The sequence below is a fragment of the Alligator sinensis genome, unplaced genomic scaffold, assembly GCF_000455745.1.
Source record: "Alligator sinensis unplaced genomic scaffold, ASM45574v1 scaffold455_1, whole genome shotgun sequence".
NCBI lineage: Eukaryota > Metazoa > Chordata > Crocodylia > Alligatoridae > Alligator > Alligator sinensis.
Window position 1 is genome coordinate 1,694,190 of NW_005842142.1, and position 20,350 is coordinate 1,714,539.

General features: G+C 44.6%; 1 protein-coding gene across 1 annotated transcript in view; it reads left to right on the plus strand.

Annotated features, from left to right (window-relative positions):
* The window catches only part of MYO3A (myosin IIIA), a 219,080-nt gene that overhangs the window by 152,744 nt on the left and 45,986 nt on the right, over positions 1-20,350 (plus strand). Inside the window, exons 20-24 of the mRNA XM_025206153.1 lie at positions 12,729-12,882; positions 14,390-14,478; positions 15,438-15,567; positions 18,091-18,170; positions 18,828-18,905. Of these exons, the coding sequence (XP_025061938.1) occupies positions 12,729-12,882; positions 14,390-14,478; positions 15,438-15,567; positions 18,091-18,170; positions 18,828-18,905 (531 nt within the window). The remainder of the gene's footprint in view (positions 1-12,728; positions 12,883-14,389; positions 14,479-15,437; positions 15,568-18,090; positions 18,171-18,827; positions 18,906-20,350) is intronic.

The window sequence follows — 20,350 nt, forward strand, 5'->3', positions numbered from 1 at the left end:
CATAGTACTTAGGGTTGGAAGGGACCTAAACAGATCATCAGGTCCAACTCCCTACCCCGGGCAGGAACGGGGCCGGGATCATATCACCCCAGCCAAATATCTGTCCAGCCTCCTCCTGAAGACCCCCAAGGTAGAAGAAAGTACCACCTCACTTGGAAGCCCATTCCACAGCCTGGCAGCCCTAACTGTAAAGTAATATCTCCCGATGTCCAGCCTGAACCCTGTCTCTAACAATTTGTGGCCATTATTCCTAGTAACCCGGGGTGGTACCCAGGGGAGCAGAGCCTCCCCCAGTTTCCACTGGTCCCCCCTGGTGAGTTTGTAAATGGCCACTAGATCCCCTCTCAGCCTTCTCTTGTGGAGGCTGAATAGATTCAGGCCCTTTAGCCTCTCTTTGTGGAGCCTGCCCCGCTGCCCCTTGACCATGCGAGTGACCTTCCTTTGAACCCTCTCAATGCTAGCTACATCCCTCTTGAAGTGCAGCACCCAGAACTGGGCACAGTACTCCAAGTGCAGCCTGACTAATGCCACATAGAGGGGAAGGATCACCTCCCTGGACCTGCTTGTGATGCATCTGTAGATGCATGACAAGGTGCAGTTAGCCTTACTGACCGCTTCCTCACATTGGTGGCTCACGTTCATCCTGGAGTCAACAATGACTCCAAGATCCCTTTCTGCCACCCTGTTGACAAGAAGGGTGTTCCCCAGCCTATAGGTGTGTTTCTGGTTCCTTCTCCCTAGATGCTATCTGCATTGAATTCCATCCTATTCTCATCCGCCCACCTTGTAATTTGTCTAGATCTAGCTGGATTCTGTCCCTCCCCTCCAGCGTGCCCACCTCGCCCCACAAGGTGGGCACGAGGTGGGCTTGGCCCAAAAGGCAACAGGGGCGCCCTTCCCCCACTCCCTCCCCAAGCCTCCTGACAGCAGCAGGCCAGGCCAGAGTTGGGGGGGGGTGGTGTGGAATGGAGTTCCTTTGCCTTGTGGGCCCAGCCTGGCTCCCCCAAAAACCTTAGCCAGGGTATCTGGGGGGGGGGCATGAGGCGATGGGGCTCTGTACCACTGCACCCCCTCCCTCCAGCCAAGCCCAACCAGCAACTGACTGCTGCTCCTTCCCTTCCCTGTTGACAGACGTGGAGCTGAGGGGCATGGGGGTTAGAACTGGGGAGAGGGGCAGTTAGCAGCCCCTTGGAGGCTTCTGGAGCATCCCTACTGGCCAGGGGTGCTGGCAGGCTCAAGCATCCCCGACCGAACAGAAGAATGTCTGCTGGGTTGGGGGGGGCTCTAATTTGGAGAGCTTTGTGTAAAGCACCATTAGTTAAAGCAGGGCCTTTACACATCTGTAGGCACCCTTAGTTACTATAGTATCAAATGCAGATGGGACTATCTGGGAAGACAACCTGACCAAAGACTCAGGGAATGCATTCACTGAGGTCATTCCCAAGGTCAGCTCTCCGGGAGACCCCATCTCAAGTGTAAACCTGTTGGCTACAAATGTCCAACTCGGAATCCTTAAAATTCTGGTTTTTTAGGTGGATTGAAACACTGTAATGAAGTTAAATCATAAACCTTGGGGCTGGTCCCCACAAACACACACATACATGCACACACACACAGTAGCGAGCTACAAGAGTCAGGTTACCTATCCCACAGGCGCTGGAGTCTGCCGTTGATGGCCAGTCGAGGCTTCTTCCAGAGTGGTGTTATCCTCCAGAAGGGGGTCGCCGGCTGGTCCTTTTGGCTGGACAGGTCGGGTGCTGGTCAAGTTGGAGATCAAGAGGGCGCCGCTGAGGGTCACTTTTCACTGCTTTTTATCTGTCCTTGGCAGACTTTGGTGACTCCCCAGTTTTCAGGTTAGCCCAATCCAGGGGTCATTGACCCTCGTGGGACTTCCCCCTCGGCGGCTACTGGATGGCATCTGTTAGCCCCAGGGGTCATTCGCATGTATGTGCAGGTTTGGGAGTCCATTGATGAATTTTGAATAGGGCTCTGGGAGCGGTCAATCTGGAGATATTCAGCCCAAAATTTGGTCCCCGGCGTTGATTAACTCAGACCAGGGCTTCTAGCCCTTGAACAGTGACGTTTAGAGAATTCCTGGTTGCTACATTGTCTTCTATTGATTTCTTCCGTTGGTTGATCTGCGGTTTTCCTAGGTGTTAATTGCCGCCTGCTACTGTGTTATGCATTCAATCACTGATTCACTCACTCTTTCAGGGGCCTGCCTTATACAGGGAAGTGGCAGTTTGATTCCTGCCCTTGTTAACATTGTTACAATGTATAACTTACTTCTGAAACTAAACACATTTAGTTCAAAGGTGAGGAGTATAAAATATAAGCTGCAAGAGTAATGCCATAGCACACAAATAGCCTTCAAACAGATAGTTGAAGGCTGCTATTAAATCCCCCCTCAGTCTAGTTTTCTCTAGGCTAAACAAGCCCAGTTCCCTCAATCATCTACAAGTCATGTGCCCTGGCTCCCTGACTATTTTTGTTGCCTTCTTCTGGACTCTCTCCAATTTGTCCACATATTTTCTGTAGTGGAGGACCCAAAACTGAACACAGTACTCCAGATGTGTCCTCACCAGTGCTGAATAGAGGGAAATAATCACTTCTGTTGACCTACTTGCAGCACACGTACCAGTACAGCCCAGTATCCTGTTAGCCTTCTTGGCAACAAGGGCATACTGTTGGTTCATAGTCAGCTTATTTTCCTCTGTAACCCCCAGGTCCTTTTCTTCAGAGCTGCTGCCCAGCCAGTCAGCCACCTGCCTGTATCAATGCATGGGATTGTTCCATTCTAAGTGCAGACTTTTGCACTTGTCCTGGTAGCAAATTTTGCCCGGCGCTGCAAATTAGCAGTGCCACGCACTGATGAATGTGCAACTCATACAATTTGTGGTGATGCAAAGAGGTTTGCAGTGCCACAAACCACACGTGCTTGCACATCTGGATCCAGGCATAAAGTTCATTAAGAATTGCAGAGTCCTGCACTTAAGACAGAACAATCCAGTGCACCAGTTCAGGCTGAGGACTGACTGGCTAGGCAGCAGCTCTGCATAAAAGGACTGGGGGTTACTGTGGAAAATAAACTGAATCTGAGCCAACGGTCTGTCCTTGTTGTGAAGAAGACTAATAGCATACTAGCATGCATTAATAGCGTGTTGCCAGCAGAATGAAGGAAGTGATTCTTCCCCTTTATTAAGCACTGGTGAAGCCACAGCTGGAGTAGTATGTCCAGAGTTGAACCCCCACTACAGAAAGGACATAGACAAATTGGAGAAAGCCCAGTGGAAGGCAATGAAAATGTTTAGGGGGCTGGGACACATGACTAATGAGAAGAGACTGAGGGAACTGGGCTCATTTAGTCTGGAGAAGAGAAGACTGAGAGGGGATTTAATGGCAGCCTTCAACTATCTGAAGGGTTGTTCCAAAGAGGATGGAGCTAGACCAAGGGTGGACAGTTATTTGGGCCAATGAGCCACATTGGGAGTTTTGCTGAGCTGTCACAGGCCAGGACAGCACCCACCCCCGTTCACCTCACCACAACTCACCAAAACTCCCGATGTGGGATGGGGCCATGGGTGGGTGGGGAGCAGTGTTTGGAGAAAGATGGACAGGTGAGACCAGAATCATGGAGTAAGCAGTGACACCATGGGACCAGGGAAGAGACGCAATCCGCTGCCCACGCACCCCTGTGACAGGTGCTGGTTCCACAGGCATGGACGTGCAAGTGAGCAGTTCACGGCTCTGCCCCAACCCCTCACCTCCCCAAGATACCAGACCCAGCCCTGGACACAGCTTCCTGCCTGACCACAGCCCCATCCCATCTGCCTGGCCATGCACCCTGCCTGCGTGGTTCCCAGCCTGTCTCCATAGAGACCCCGGGATCTCAGGGCTTTGACAGCAAGGGGTCGGGGCAGAGCCACGATCTGCTCCCTGCACACCTCTGCCCGTGAAACCCACGCCTGTCACATGGGCAGATAGCAGATCGCGGGTCTGTCCTGACCCCAGTCCCAGCCATGGGCCTAGCCCTGGCCCTGGCCCTGGCCCCAGCCCCATGCTGTCACTGCCCCAAGATTCCAGGTGTAACAGCTGAGAATTGTCTGTCTGATAAAGGTGCTTGCTGATCGCTCTGTGAGGATTAGACCAGGTGTTTCTTGTCATTCGTTCATGTATTGGAGCTGCATGTTGCCGCTAAGAGTTTAATTAAAGTCAAAGATTAGTGAGGCTTTGTATGTAGTGAGGCCTAATAAATTTAACAAGGCCTTGTAGAAGTAGTAGTAGGCCTTGTGGCATAGTCAAAATTAACCTTATCAGAAGAATGCAAAGGCTTGTACTGCTATTGGTCAGTCCTAAGAAGAGTTGTAGTGGGAGAATCTGAATGGCTGTAAGTTATCAGCATAGCTCAGAAGTTATACATTGACTAGCACATCCAGAAATCATTAGAAAGAAGATGCAGCTCTGTGAGAGAAGCTACTAATTTAGAAATTAGCTGCTGACCTGGATTCGGTGGGCCCACGGATCTCGAGGAGCCCGAGGACTGAATACCAGGGTCCTTCCCGGTACCCCTTGGACAGCGCAGATTGGGGATGTCTGACTTTGCTGAGCTTTGTAGAAGAAGAACTTGTCATACATCAGGCATCAGAGGGGACTGCCAATAAGTTGCTGATGTGAATTGTTATTGTCTATCATGGTTGTTTTGTTATTACACATAGTCATGGGTTTTTTTGTTAAATCAATAAACCTTTCTTGCCTTTTACTCCCGACCACACTCTCAATCCTGAACCCTCCACTGGCGGCTGGGACACTAGGGTCTCCTTGCTCCTCACCCACCTGCAGCTACTGTGCCACCTCAACCCTGCTGCATGCCCTAGGTCCCTTCCAACCCTAATTTTCTATGATTCTGTGATTTGGGGTTTTTGTTACTTGAACAAAAAACCTCTTTCCTGAAATGAAAATGTCAATGCTATTAGTAGTAGTAGTAGTAGTAGTAGTAGTAGTAGTAGTAGTAATAGTAGTAACAAGAAGCCCAGGAAGCTCTTGCTACTTTAAGAGGAAACTAAAGCAGACTGAGCTGGATGAGGGAGGGCTGGCAGCTTGGAAGCAAGCTAGCTGCTAATGAACTTGCTGCCAGTAAGCAACTAGAGGTGCACTCCAAAAAGGTAACCTACACAAGGAGTGGACACAGAGCAGTAAACTGTGCTAAGGCAGACATGAGCAAAGTGCTTCAGGCTGCTGAGCTAAGCCCTCATAGGGCAGAGCAGGAGGGTCATCAGGCCCAAGAGGGGAATGCCTGCAAGTGTCTGCAGAGTTATTTGACTGGGTGGGCAGAGCTTAGAAGGCACATAAAGCCAGGGTCTGAGAGCAGGCCATCAGTCTGGCCCTGAAGCTAAAAAAGTAAGAACTCCTGAGCAGGAAGTGCTGAAGGGGATTGCCTGGTGGCCTCGAGCTACCCTGAGATCTGCAAGCAAGATGTTTACAACTTGCAGGGAAGTGGGACCCAGTAGTAGGCTGGAGGTAGTAGGCTGGAGCTTGGTGATTCATCCAGGGAGCTTATGTTATGTTGAAACCCAGTGTAGGGAGAGTTTTTGTTACATCCAGAGGGCTTTCTTATTGTGTTGGGGTTTATACTGGTGGTTTGGATTTGGGACCAGTAAGGGTGGTTGGGGGTCCTATTAATGCCATAGAAGCACATGAGGCTTGAGCTTGCCAGGGGCAGGGCCCAAGCAGTGGTATAACACAACTGGGGCCAGATACTCAGTGGTAGAGAGAAGCCCTGGAGGGGCAGAGGCAGGGCTATAGAGCCCATGGTCCAGAGAGGGGCAATGACTAGGGCCAGGGGACCACATCCTGAGAAGGGCAGAGATAGAAGCCTGAGGGTGCAGGATGGGAGCTGGAGCCCAGAAGCCAGGACCAACACCATGGGCCTAGGCTCTAGTGAGAGAAAAGGGGTAGAGGCTTAGAAAGTTCAGGCTCCAACAGAAGAGTGAAAAAGGCATGGACATGGTTGAAGGGGAGGTTGGAGACCACAAAATTAGCCCCTAGCCAATTAGTGTGCTCAGGCATGAATGGTCAAGGAGGGCCCCATCTAGTGTCTGAGGGCAGAATGGGAATATGCGGAGGTCCAGAAGGAACCCACTAACAGATAGCAGACTAGAGCTTGCTCAGGGACCCTGGGGCAGCCTCCCTTTCTCTCCATCATATATTACCAGCAAGATGTGGCAGACAAGAGAGAGAGAAAGGTCAGGTACTAAGGAGCCTGTGCAGAGCAGGAAGTGGGCTGCCACCAAGGGGCATCACAGCCACCCCTGCAGCTCAGTCCTGGTATTATCATTATTATTATTGTTATTATCATTGTCATCATCATCATCATCACCATCTACTGCTTTATGTGCCTCTATCTATACTGCTAGACTGAGCAATCTGGGTTTATTCCTTGCATTGCTGAGTGACCTTGAATAATTTGTTTCCCCACTCAGAGCCCCAATTATCTCATCTGTAAAGTGGGGATAATAAATTGGAACCCTGTCTCTCAAATATTTTTAGATCTACTGGTTAAAAATGCAATATAAATATAAGTGCAGACCTTCTTGTGCCAGCATAGTAAGTGAGAGTCTTGTGAGCGTAACACCTCCCTAAGTTAGATGGATTCAGGGATGGTTTCTTTTCCTCCTTTAGCTGATCAAGGAATATTTCCTCCTTTAGCTGATCACCAAGGAATATTGATGAGTGATCAAAAGAATGGAATCTAACAACAAAGATTGCTCACTATTCTTTCAGAAATCTCTTTTTTTTCTTTTTAATCAATCACTATATGTGGCATTTAGAATTCTTCCAGTTCTAATAGGGTCACTTTGGTTTTAATTATTTTTCAAGCTTTCTAATAACTTAGCTATATATACCAAACAGCAGGTTAACAGGTAGAAAAAAAATATAACTGCACAGTGAGCCAGTTCTGGTTATTGTAATGGGAGTTCATAAAGAATAGCATGCAATTACTTTCCCACTATGTAAACACATTTCTCCTGACTAAAACCACAGACCAAAATGGAATTTATAGGTCAAACAAGGGATTACAAATGGAATGAAAAGAAATTAAGCAGGATTAATGAGCACCCATGGCTTCAATTTCAAATATGTTACCTTATCTCCATAACTGGAGATGCACAAAGGGCTTCTGTCTCTTCCTGAATTAATGTTCTGCAGAAGTTAGTCCTTGCATGACACAATATCATTCAGCCTGTGCTGTGCAGGGGCAGATCCAGGATCTGGCAAATCAGGGTGTGGGACCAGCCACCAGTGCTTCAGGGGTGGCTGCATTCCTGTGTCAGCCTTCTCCCCTGTATCCCACCAATACTGACAGATGGCACCATGGGAAACTCTGGGGAATTTTTAAGTCCTCAAAGTGATAAGACTCCCACCCTTCCCCTCTGTGCTCAAAAGCAGGTCTCCTCACCTCTTCTTTCCCCACTCCCCTGAAACTTCTGCTTTCTCTGCAGTCCTGGGGAAAGCTTCAAAACTGCTCCTGCCTGATCCAACTGGGCTGCATGGGGGCTGGGCTCAGTGACAGCTGCAGCAGCAGTGATGAGCAGAGGATGGGTTCCCCACCCTTCCCAGTCCCCGTGGGAGCAGGTGAAGGGAGTGGGAACACATCCTCCCTGTCCATCACTGCTGCTATTCCCAGTCCAAGCCCCTGCACAGTCCAGCTGGAGCAGGCAAGAGTGGCTTTGAAGCTTCCCCTGCCCCTGGAAACAGTGGAGAAAGCAGCAGGAAGACGGAGGGGAGGGGAAGTGAGAGATTCTTACCTGCTTTGGAAACTTAAAAAAAAATCCCCAAAACTTCTCCTGGTGCTGTCCAGTCCAAAAGGGAGTGCAGCCACACTACCACACCCCCTCTGGATCTGCCCATAGTGCTAAGCAGTGCTGTGGTATTTGTTCCTCAACTTGCTGTCTTTGGGTGTTGGTCATTCCAGGATGAACACCATCCAATGTACAGTATTTCACAGGGTAACTGGTGGAGGAATGTTCTACTTGTGAGTATAGATATCTCTGTGTTTGTGGTGCGGGAAGCACTTAGACTTATAATAGCTGTTCAGACTATTTCTATACATGGCTAGCAACCCTATGCAGCCATCCATAACAATTGGGATTTTATTTATTTACCTTGTGTTAAAAATAAATAATGAATTTGCCCCAATATGTTGGAGTCAGATCATTATTGTAGGTATAGGTTAGGTAGAGAACAGGAGTCAGGCAAAACCTTATGAAGATCCCATTGTAGAATTTGTTTGCCTAGGAGTAGACCACACAAGTTGTATTGTGAAATTATCCCAAGCACTGCAGATTCCAGGGGACTGGCCCATCATCCCAGTAGCACCATAATCTGGCCCAAGTATTTGTCATCTGATTGCATGGTTCCAGAAGTACCAGGCTGCCAGTATCAGGCTTTCCCACAGCTTTTCTGTGGTGTAGCTTCTCTTTGGCAAAGGGATGATGAATGTGCCTGTAGAATTCATGCTCCAAACAGATGTCACACTAGTCCCAGGGGAAACCATATTTTTCCAGGACAAAGTGCAATCGTTCACATGTCTATGTCCACTGTTCCAGGACAAATTCTTAAAAGGTTTAGGGATAAGAAGTGCTAACAGTTTGTCTCAAGACATTGTGAAACACATCTGAACAGTTGTCTGTGGGCTGCATCATTAAATCAATGGCAGAAAAGCAGCAGTGCATTCAGCTGCATACCAAACCCTGATTGGAAAAGTGATGTGTATACATGTCTAGCTTAGAACATTTCTGTTCCAGGACAAACAGAGGTGTACAACTTGTCCTGGGACAAATGCAACATACATTCCTAGCCTCAGACCCACTCATTATTAGGAGTCTACTCAAGGAGACAGCCAGCTCATTTTGTGGGCAGATTGCAGGGCCAGCTGCCATTTTCAAAGGCTTATTGTGGCAAGGGCCCCATCATGCCTCTGACAGGCCCTTGTGCCCCCACCCCCCACCACTGGGGGTGGCAGTCATCTTTCCTGTTAACTTTCATACTGGCAGTCTCCCTCTGCCCTTTCCCTGAGCAAGCTGTGTTGAGGGAAGGACTGCTAGCTCCCACTGAGGAGCCAGCATTTTATTTTTAGTAAGTTTCCCACCCCCTCCCCTCTCCCCTGGATTTCACAGAGATCGCCCGATTTCCTGATTTCCATGAAATACTTGCAATCGCGATTTGGGTAGGTCCGTACTCATCATTGAGCAGCAAGTCTGTTGGAACAGGCAGTTGTTTGCTGCAGGTCATTTGTTTGCTGCTGAGTAAATATAAGATTAAAAATAAAAGCTCTCTTGTTTAACATTTCAGTTGGTCTAATAAAAGATATTGGATTTACTCAAAGAACCTTGTCTGCCTGTGTCCTTACACCAATACGGCTACAACCTACCCTCTTGTTTAACACAAACTTTTCTTGTGTTGATGTGAAGTAAGACACAGCCTCTATAGACCAGAGCCTGCAACCTTTAAGGCTAGGGACAGACATTCAAAAAGCCTGAGCCTGAATTGATTCAATCTTTGCAGGTTAGTCTAACCTGGCTAGGCTAAACCAGTTTGTAACTGAAAAGACATCCCAGAAATGCAGGCACATGCCTGCAGTGGCTCAGACTAGAAGCTACAGCAGCCCTCCCACCCTTTTTACAGAGCTGAGCTGAGGGGGGCGTGGCCAGGCCCTGGCAGGACATTCTGATGGTGTTACCCGTCCCCCTTCTGAGCAGCCTTGCAGGGAATTGATAACACACTGTTTATCACCCCTATTAGAAAACAAAGCCTCTCTCCATTAGTTCAAGCTCTTCTTAAACTGCTTTACTGCAGAAGGAATGGAGGGACATTACCAGCTACCTGTTGATTAGCTCCAAAAAGCCCTAAGAAACACTCTCCTGTCTGCCTTTGTCCTGTCTCCTGCAGCATGAACTGTAGCCACCATGCGGTATGCTAGCTAATGCTGAAAGGTGTCTGTGTAAGGCAAAGGGGAGGGGGAAATCCCTGCTTCATCATGGAGCGGTGAGGGGGCTGGGGGAAGCAGGAGGGAGCCATGCAGACACTGCTGTACTTGCAGTCTCTGGCAGAGCTGCATCCAGGGAGTAGAGGGTCAGGGCCAGCCCAGCTCTCTGGAGCAGAGAGCCCCACCCAGCCCGGAGAGCATGCCAGGATCCTGGAGGACTCTGATTTAACTGAAATCAGGAAGGGGTCTGGGACAGAAGTTTCATAAACTGGTTTGACCCAAATAAGTTAAGTTTGATACTACATTCAACCAGGTTTATCTCGAAGTGGTTTCAACCATTTTCAAACTGGTTTATGTGCAGTGAACATCTGTTCTGTTACAGGTTTAAACCAGTTTTTGATCATTTAAACCGGTTGATGTGTAATATCTGTCCTTAACCTAAGAGGGCATTTCTCATGCTTGGTGAGGATGGGAGACCTGAGGTGCCGGCTTTGCCATAGACCCTGGTCCTGACTGATGACGGTGCAGGTTTTCACGCAACCTGACCCTGCAGAAAGGATTTGATAAGATCCAGCAAAACTTGATAAGGTCCATTACAGTGCAGGGACCTGACCTTTCGTCTGAGAAGGATCTCCATAGACCCTAGGTAAAACCAGGCAGATTTCCATTTCTTCTCAAGCTGTGTTCATTCTTCTACTGCTTGCATTGTGTTAACAAAGATAAAAATTGTGTTGCTGGCAATTTCAAGCAGCTGACCTTCTTAGTGTGACCCATTATATAAAGTTAATACAGGTGAAAAATACATTAGTCAGGAGTACTCCAACTTTCTCTGCTTTTTGTATACGGAGCCCACAGTGTTTATTTTTAACTTTTGCAGTTGCATCTTTTGCTTTACTAAGCTGATAAAAGGCTACTACTGAATACATTTTTTGGAGTTAACCTTCAAACCAAAGAGGCATCAGCAAAAGGTCATTACAGTTCTTACAAGCACAATCTAAATTTGCTAACTGCATGTAATAATTCTGCTGTTTACACAAAGTAATTTGACCTGGTTTTGATCACAGCACATAGCCTGAAATACTGCCTGAGATGCTCCAACCCTATTACATGTACTCCAGTGTAATGCAGTCATTCCTTGTGACATCCTATCTATGTGAATCCTGTCTTGTGGATTATGTTTTATCATCTCAGTGAGCAGCTGCTATTTTTGGGAACTCTGATGCTGTAAAACATCATCAGGGATTACAGCCTCCTGCAGCTGACTCGGTGTCTTGTTTATGGTGATGTTAAAAAATAATTCAAATAAAATCTATTTCATTATGGCTTTATAATACTTGTCACATGAAGCAAAAGAAAAAAATGTATATATCACAATAATATGGGTGAAGGAATAGTATTATATAGGGGAATATTAATGTGGAGTATCTTGCTATCAAGCCAGTGGTTTAAAACCAGTTCAGTAGTGACTGATAAGTACCAGGAAACTTCCAATGTGAAGTGATTTTTATGGTTCATTCCATAGCCTAGATGTTAACATCACAAAGCCTGTTGGCACTAATTGACATTCTGTTTGGATGTTTTTAATAAAGAAGTTGAGGACTGAACAGTCATAGAGGACTGAACTACTCTGGTGGTCTTTCCAGGTCAGAACTGTGAATTAGGAGGGTAGCACAGGGAAGCTTGTGCTGCTGTTACCAAGCTGTGTAGCTATTGAGGAGTTCCTTTAACTATTACAAATAATGTTCAGATGCTAGTGCTCTTAACCTGGCTCCTTTCAAAGCAACTGAATTTTAGAAAACAGGATAATTAATGGTTTTGCATAGGAATGTTTGTTCAGGGATAAATCAGCATCAAAGACACATTTTATTCCTTTTCTGAATATCAAAATCTACAGAAGCAGATTCTTAATTTATTTACATGTAGCTTCTTGCCAATTTTAACAATATCAGCTGGAACATAATCATAACAACTAGACTTGCTGATACAGCCACAGTTTTGAGCAAGAGGTGCTGTGTAAATAGCCCTCTCCAGGATTATCCCTGGGAAAAACTAACTCAGAAACATGCTGTAGTTACAATTATTCTCCTATTTCTTCTTCTTCTCCGACAGGGTTAGTAATTTTCTGTTTGTCTCTACCAGTGATAATGTATTACTTTCCTCTCCTGCACTGACTCTGCTACTCAAGCACTGGGGAAAATCAAGACTCCACTTGTTCACTGCTCAAAAGTAAATGGGCAAAAGTGAATGGACTTAATATTATGTGCCTGCACCCAAGATATGGGTTTCCTGCAAAAGGATTCAAGAGATTCAGACTTCTTACTCTCTTGCTTAGAGAGAAGACTAGAAATCACTATGAAATGAGATATATCTAGCCAAAAGAAAGGTGGTAACCATGAATTCTGCAATGGCTTTCAGGCAGGTTTTAAAATCCTATTTTTCTGGGCCTGCTTTCAGATTGGCAACACTGATTTTGTTCATTTTCCTCTTGTTTCTATCTGACTGAGAGGTGAAATAGATTTTGGGATGTGTGTATTTCTTGTTGTTAGACCATATATAGTGATTAAATGCTTTTTAAATGTATTGCCCTTTCCCTCATTCCTCCAGGTTTTTCAGACTAAAGTGAGTTATGCCCAAAAAGCTCTTCCTGGGTCTAGAGTTCTTTACGTATTATTTTCACCTAATAGTTTGTAAATCACATTCCAAAACTATGTGAGCAAAACATGCCTTTTATCACTCATTGCAGAATGAATATCTATATGAAGGTGTTGATGCAAGAGTTATAGAATATGAGGACAACAGGCCTCTCTTAGATATGTTCCTGCAGAAACCAATGGGCTTATTGTCCCTGCTGGATGAGGAAAGTCGATTCCCACAAGCAACAGATCGGACACTTGTAGGTATGTGAATGTTGTCTTTCAAGAGATCTACAATGCTTCTGTGTCAATATTCTGTGCAAAATGTATTTTAATGATAGCTGCCTGTGTTTTCATTGTATAATATTCCAGTTTCCAAATATATTACAGAGAGTAAGGGTGCTGTATGCAGGCCGTCCAGGAACTCTGGCCAGGAGCAGGAAGGCTGCAAACCCCCTTGCTCCCGAGCGGCTGCAAGCCCCCTCCGCTCCAGTGTGCCACTCCACCCACTCCACCAGTCTGAGTTCACCAGCCGTGCCTGAGCATTGCAAGCCAATTGGAGTGGGGGAGGGAGGAGGGCACTTCCTTGCCTCCACTGCTGGGACTGACTGTGCTCCTGGCAGAAGCAGAATGAGCTGGTCAGAGCAAGAGACACACCACCTCCCCACCACCACTGGAATGACTGGTATGAGTGGGGGGAAGGGGCAGTACTGCCTCCCCACTGCCACTCTGATCAGTTCTGCTCCTGGAAGCAGAGCCAGTCCCAGCAGTTCCCCCTGCCTCCCCACACTATGACTGGTTTGCTCTGTTCCTGCCAGGAGCACAGCCAGTCCCAGTGGTGGCAGGAGCCATCATGCCACCAGGCCTTCTGGGGCTTTGGTACTCACTCTACCCAGAGGTAGCAGTGCACCTGTCCTTCCCCTAGCTCTTAGTCCTGCTCCTGCTCACCAAGCCTATAGCGGCAAGCCACAGATGTGCAGGTGAATGGCAGTCAAAGCAGGTTTTTTCCCTTAACGTGTGACTGCTTCACTAAGGCCAACAACACTAAGCCAATTAACATTTTTACAGCTTTCAGCGTAAGGTGTCACAAGGCCTTGAGTCAGCTCTTATCAGGAGATCCTAACTGTGTAAAGAAGTGGGTATGAATATTGCACCAAAACACAGAACCTGTTGAAGTATCAGTTAAAACAAAACAAATACTGCTCTAGGGATTGTCTATATAAATACTGGAACTGAAACCTGAATTAACAATACATATTTCAATTCAGCTCTTTATTTGGAAACACTTATTTTAGAGTAAGAAAATCTACCACAGGCTCAAAGTATAAGCTACTTTGATTATAATTGATTTAATTATTTTGGTTCTCATGTCCATGTACAAGAGGCCTTATTTTAGTCGTCATGTAACTATAAAAGTCTTGAAGTGCCTTTTGTTTTTCAAGTTAAAATTAATTCAAACCAAAAAAAAGTTAATTTTAATTAAATTTAATTTTCACTTCAAAACTGCAAGGTTAAGTCATGTGAAGTTTTTGATAGAGCAAATGATGGATCCAAGAGCTCCTAAAGCTTTGTCCACTGCTTTAAACACAAGACCAGCTAGTTAGCAGGGTGTTTTTTTTCTTTAAAAAATGACAGGATCTGTTTCAGGTCACTGCATTTGCTCGAAAAGCCAATTAAGTTTCCTTAGTAGATCCCTGCTTCAAAGTACTATGGATTTATGGCCAGTTTTCTACAATTACTTTAATAAGATGCAATGTGTTTTTGCTTATAGAAAAATTTGAAGATAATTTAAAGTCAAAATATTTTTGGAGGCCCAAAAGAATAGACCTAAACTTTGGGATTTACCATTATGCAGGAAAGGTAAGAGACTTATATTATACAGGTTGTTGTTTTAGCATTCTGAGTCTTAGAGGCACAATTCTGAGTGAGATGCTCAATTCCCAATGATTTTTAGTTAGAACTGAATGCCTGCCTTCCCCATGGCAACTGACTCCCCAGCCTTTTTATTCCATCCAGGAAGAGCACACACCAACTGCTGAAACTTCCTTAGCCTGACGAAGGGTTTTTGAACCCGAAAGCTTGCTTAATAAATATTCTCCAACTATTTGGGTTGGTCTAATAAAAGATATCAAATTCACCCAAGGAACCTTGTCTGCCTATGTCCTTAGACAAACACGGCTACAACCTAAACCCCTGCCTTCCCCATGTGCATTTGAAAATCTGCCCTTTTGGAAATACATAGATCTCAGCGAGAACGTTAAGTCTGATTGTGACAAATGCTTTATGTAGTAGTAAACAAATGCTTTATGACAGTTATCAGGTTGGCTTTCATGGTGAGTATCTTGGTGTTTCTGAACATTCAAAATTAAGACTAGCAATGGCCAAAAGAGAAAAAGTCAGTTACTGGCCCTTAGGGGCATGTCTCTGCAGAGACAAGTAGCAGCAGCACACATGGTGTGCCATATGCAGTCTGGCTCATGGCATGTTGCCCCTGGTGGGGTAGGGGAGGCTAGGTCCAGCCTTACCTGGGGTTCTGGGGGGCCTCTGGGAGCTGCAGTCACACTTTTTTTAGGTGCAGGCTTCTTGACGCTGAGATCTCCTAGGCTCAAAAAAACCCCCTGCACTGTAAAGTAGCAACATGGGAAATGCCTGCATGTGTGGCATGTGCAGTGTGCGGCACTGCATACCACACATACGCGTTTACCTAGATGCGCCCCAAGGCTGCATATTTTCTCTTTTGATATATTATAGCTTTATAGCACTTGGAAAAAGGCTAATATATCAAAAACCGAGGGACTCCAAACATACTTTTTCAACAGGTACTTTATAATGCAAGTGGGTTCTTGGCCAAGAACCGAGATACCCTGCCAGCTGACATTGTGCTGCTATTGCGGTCCTCCGAAAACACTCTGACCAGACAGCTGGTAACCCATCCACTTACAAAAACAGGTAACATATTTCCTAGTACTTGTGGTAGATTTTTTCAACCTAACTACCAACTGCTTTTACTGACTACTCCTGGCTTTTGTCTGGCTGCTTGATATATTGCATAGCTTAGTGGCATTGCTCCTTAGAATATATACAGATGTCAGGCTCAAAGTGGGGAGAGCTGTATCTGGTCAAGTCGGAAGAAATGGGTTGGGACTCCTTCTGAGGTTCCCACATCCTTCCAGTTCCAAAGAGAAGGCAGGCAGAGGAGGGCCCTGCCTAAGTTGAAACCTGGCCCAAGGTGTTCAAATAAGCTATAGGCATGCTCTGGGTAAGGCATATATGAATGCCCTGCTCTGCCTGATAGAGCCTTGTCTCACTGTCTGAAGAATCTAGGGAATAGGCTCCTGACATCAAATATGCCTCATTTCTCCAGCTTCTTAATGAGAAGGAGGTACAGTCTTAGTAGCAGTCTGGGATCAGGTCTAGAACAGAGAGGAAGTTGATAGGAGCTCCCTCCCTCCTCCCTGCCAAACAGGTAGAAACAAAGGAACAACAATGACCGGCACTGCACAAGCTCTTGCCAGGTAATTCCCAGATAATTCAATTAAATAAACTTTGACCTAATTAAACCATATCCTTTGTATCTTGCATATCTAGTTTCCATAAATTTTCCATAAATAAGAACCTGAAAGCCCAATATAATTTATTCTGTTCTGCTATGGAGCTAAACATTGTTGCAATATTCTGTGTATGTAATTCTGTGTATATGCTGCCACGTCTAAATGAGATCCATTTTTTTCTTTATTATATGGGCTATAATGTAGTAGACATCTGTGACAAAAAATAGATATTTTTCTACTGCAGTTACGTGGACAATTACTTGGGAGATATATTGGTATTATAAAAAGAAAGTTAAAGTTGAAGACATTATTAGATATTACTCTAAAATATTACTGTACCATAAAGTAATCTAAAGTCTTTTCTTAGACAAAAGTCCTCTTGATTACAGATGGAGGTTTAGCTGCATAGGGAATTAAGATTAAGTCTATTTTAAGTCAGAAGAAGCAGGGAAGTTCATTGTGAAACAATGCCATTCCTACACACATTTTATCCAGGTACTGGAATTTTTTGTGATACAAAGGTGCTATTTCTGTGGAACCAACACACATTGCACTTCTAGGGAAGAAGCCAGTGACTGAAACACTCTTAAGCAAAAGTGTGAAATAAACCATGGCAAGGTTATTTCTGAATGTTTTTGTCTCCTTGACTTTATGCAGAGCACAAGAATTGTTAAAATGTGGACTGTGCACAGGAACTTTTAAAACAAGGGCAAAAGCATCTAGGCTAGGGATAGAAATTACACATAAAAGGGTATAGGTGTTCAAAAACCAGTTCAAATCTGTAACACAACAGAAGTTCAGTGCACATAAACCACTTTCAAAATGTCCGAAACTGATTTAAGAGAAACCTGGATGGATGTACTATGAGACTCAACTGGTTTAGGCTAAGTCAATTTATTGTCCTAGATCCCCTCCAGTTTCAAATTAACTCGCAATTCCCCAGCATCCCAGGATGCTTTGCACCTCCCCAGCAAAACTCCCCTTACAGGGTGGGTGGGCAAGCTAGCGTTGGCCCAAGTTGTCTGCTCCAGTGGAGCAGGTAGATTTGCTCTATCACCTCTTGGCTTCTGGCCTGGGCCACTGTAGGCATGTAGCTGCATTTCTGGAATCGGAATTGAATGTCTGTTCATTTGCTTATCGGTTCAGTCTACGCAGCTTTGGCTACCCTGCAAAGATTGAATCGATTCAGCCTCAGGCTTTTTGACTGTCTATACTTAACCCTATTAGCATTCTGATAAAGCAAATGGGGATTTTGGTATTTGGTGCTATCACAATAACCATGAACCCTTAACGTACAACCAGTAATGTGCTATAACCTGTCTGTCTACATTTTATCCACCCATCCCTGTAGAAGCTGAAGACAATTTGTACAATGTTGAGATTCCCAAAATTGTATGTGGGCAGCTAAAGCAATGTCAGTTGGTTAAAATGGTTAGAATTAACTAAGCCCAAAGTGGAATTGTTAAGGCATTCATAAGGTATTTTTAGTATTTCTTTAAAAAACCCTGTTCTGCTTAAACTGCCTTAATTCAGCTAATCCTGGGCATCCTAACAATAGCAAAATTTCTTGATTTTAAGGACTCTAGAAGTGGAACTACAAAACTGATTTCCCTTTTTTAAGTCACAGTTGAAGCTATATTTACTTGCCAGGGCAATATAAGGGGACTTTAGTGTAAATGAGCATCAGGGTATTCATGTTTGAAGAGGCTGCTTGTTTTAATCAGTCATGGCAGAGCCCTATTTCATCCTCTTGTGATGTTTCCAAAGTTTTCCCTTTTTATCCTTGGGAAGGAATAATAAGAACACAAGGAGAAGCCAGAAATATACAGAGGTATGACCTCAGGAGCCTGCACAAGGTGGTTCTTCATTTAGCTGAGATGTAAACGTTTTGGTAGGTTGTTTTCCTGTCATCTCTCCTTAGGTAACCTGGCGCATACTAAAAGCAAAAGTGCAATAAATTACCAAATGTGGACTCCCCAGAAATCAATCAGCCGTACCAAGGTAAGAAACCTAGTTTCACTGCAGCATATTGAACTCTTATTTAAAGTAGACAATGGCAATATTATCACTACTAACAGTAAGCAAGTAACCCCTTCCTTGGTTTTTTTTCCCTCTCCTATTTTCTTTTCTGCTTAGCTGGATTTCTTTGTGTTGTGCAATTCGTATTCCTTCCGTGAGGTAAAAACCTACATTTTCCCTTCTTTCTGACTATAGTTTATTGCTACTTCAGAAAAACGTTTCCTAGCTGTATTGTTGTAGTCAAATAGAAAACATTTAAATATTTGTTTGGGGAATAATCATGCTCCCTAGAGAAGCAAAATAAAAGCGTGCTGAAATTATGTACAGAGCTGCAGCAGTCCTTAATATAAGGGGGAAAAAACTTTTTCCTCTTATCACATTATTTCTGAGTTTTTATCTAGACATTCAGTTTTTAAGCTGTGTCGTGTGTGTGCGTGCGTGCGTGCATATACAGATTGTATGAAAAGTAATATACTGGTGCAACAATTTCTGTCTTTGTGAGTGATTATTCTATAGCCCTTACAGTTTGGCATACATCCTTTATAAAAGATAGTCTTTTAAGGGGTGCTTTGTTTTGATGCAAAATACACTACAGGCCATAAGAATAAGAAGTGTCTTTTTCTTTTTTCATGTTTACAGAATGAAACTGAAGATACAACACATCATCCGAGAGAGACAACCAATATGAAAACACAGACTGTCGCTTCTTACTTTAGAGTAAGATTTTGGATCTGTCCTTACCTTATGCTAGAGTAAAAGTAATGCATATTTTCTCAGTTTTTAAAATGCACTGGCCTCCTTTCTAGGTACTTGTAATGATGATTGTGATTACAACAAATCAGACAAACAAAAGAGATTCTTTCACAATTTGTGAACTTAATAGACAACCTTGTGAAGTGTGATGTAGATGCCTGGATTAGGCAGATGTGACAGTTCATGTTCACTCAATAGAATGGAATTAATCTCTTGTTTTGATGCAGCAAGGAGTAAATGACACTTCCCCCTACCACTCTGTCCTTAAAGGAGATAAAACAGAGAGGAGAGCAGGCACTAATTGTACTGCATCTCTTTTAGGATTTAAACAGGAAAAGGGCAATTTGAATTGTCAACAGAGACTCAAGCAGAATGACAGTGGTAGAAGCTGCTGAACTGGTCCACAGTCCCCTTCCCTCCCCTGGAAATTCCCTCTAGTTTCCCAGTTTTAAGCCCCTCAGTAGAAAATAGCAGCATGACAACTTCCATTAAAGTATGCTCAGGCTGAGTTATGAAATCATAATAATTTTTGCAAAAACATAAAAATGTGCTAATAATCATCATTTGCTACCAAGTCCCAAGTGCAGCATCAGGAAAAAAATATCGACCCTAATAGCGAGAGAAAGGATACCCAGACTCAATTCCAGACTGTTCCACAGATTTCTGGTATGACTTCAGGCAAGTCACTCTCTCTGTGCCTTGATTTCCTCTGGAGTTGATAGTACTACCCTACCTCACAGGGAGATTGGGAGAATAAATACATCAAAGAATGTGAGATGAACACATTCTATGCAGATGAGAACCATATAAGTACCTAAAATAGGTAGAATAGCAAGCTATATTATCATAGAAGGCAATAATCAAACTTTGCATAGTGTTATTGTAAAGCATGTTCCAGAACTGAAGAGGAGTGAATACAGTAAATAATATAAGAGAAAATATTATTTCATGGATTTCATAGACATTACGGCTGGAAGGGACCTTGAAGATCATCAAGTCCAGCCCCCTGCCCCAGGGGCAGGAAGTCAGCTAGGGTCAGAGGATCCCAGCAAGATAAGCATCCAAATGTTTCTTGAATGAGTCCAGAGTAAGTGCCTGTACCACTTCTGGAGGGAGCCTATTCCAGGCCTTGTGGGCTTGGACAATAAAGAAGTTTTTCCTTATGACCAGCCTAAAAAATTCATGGAGAAGTTTATGACCGTTGCTCCTTGTTATCCCTTGGAGTGCTCTGGTGAACAGATGTTCCCCCGGATCCTGGTACACACTCCTTATGTACTTATAGGCAGCCACCAAGTACCCCCTGAGCCTGCGCTTTTCCAGGCTGAAGATTCATAGATTCATAGATGCTAGGGTCGGAAGGGACCTCAATAGATCATCGAGTTCAAACCCCTGCATAGGCAGGAAAGAGT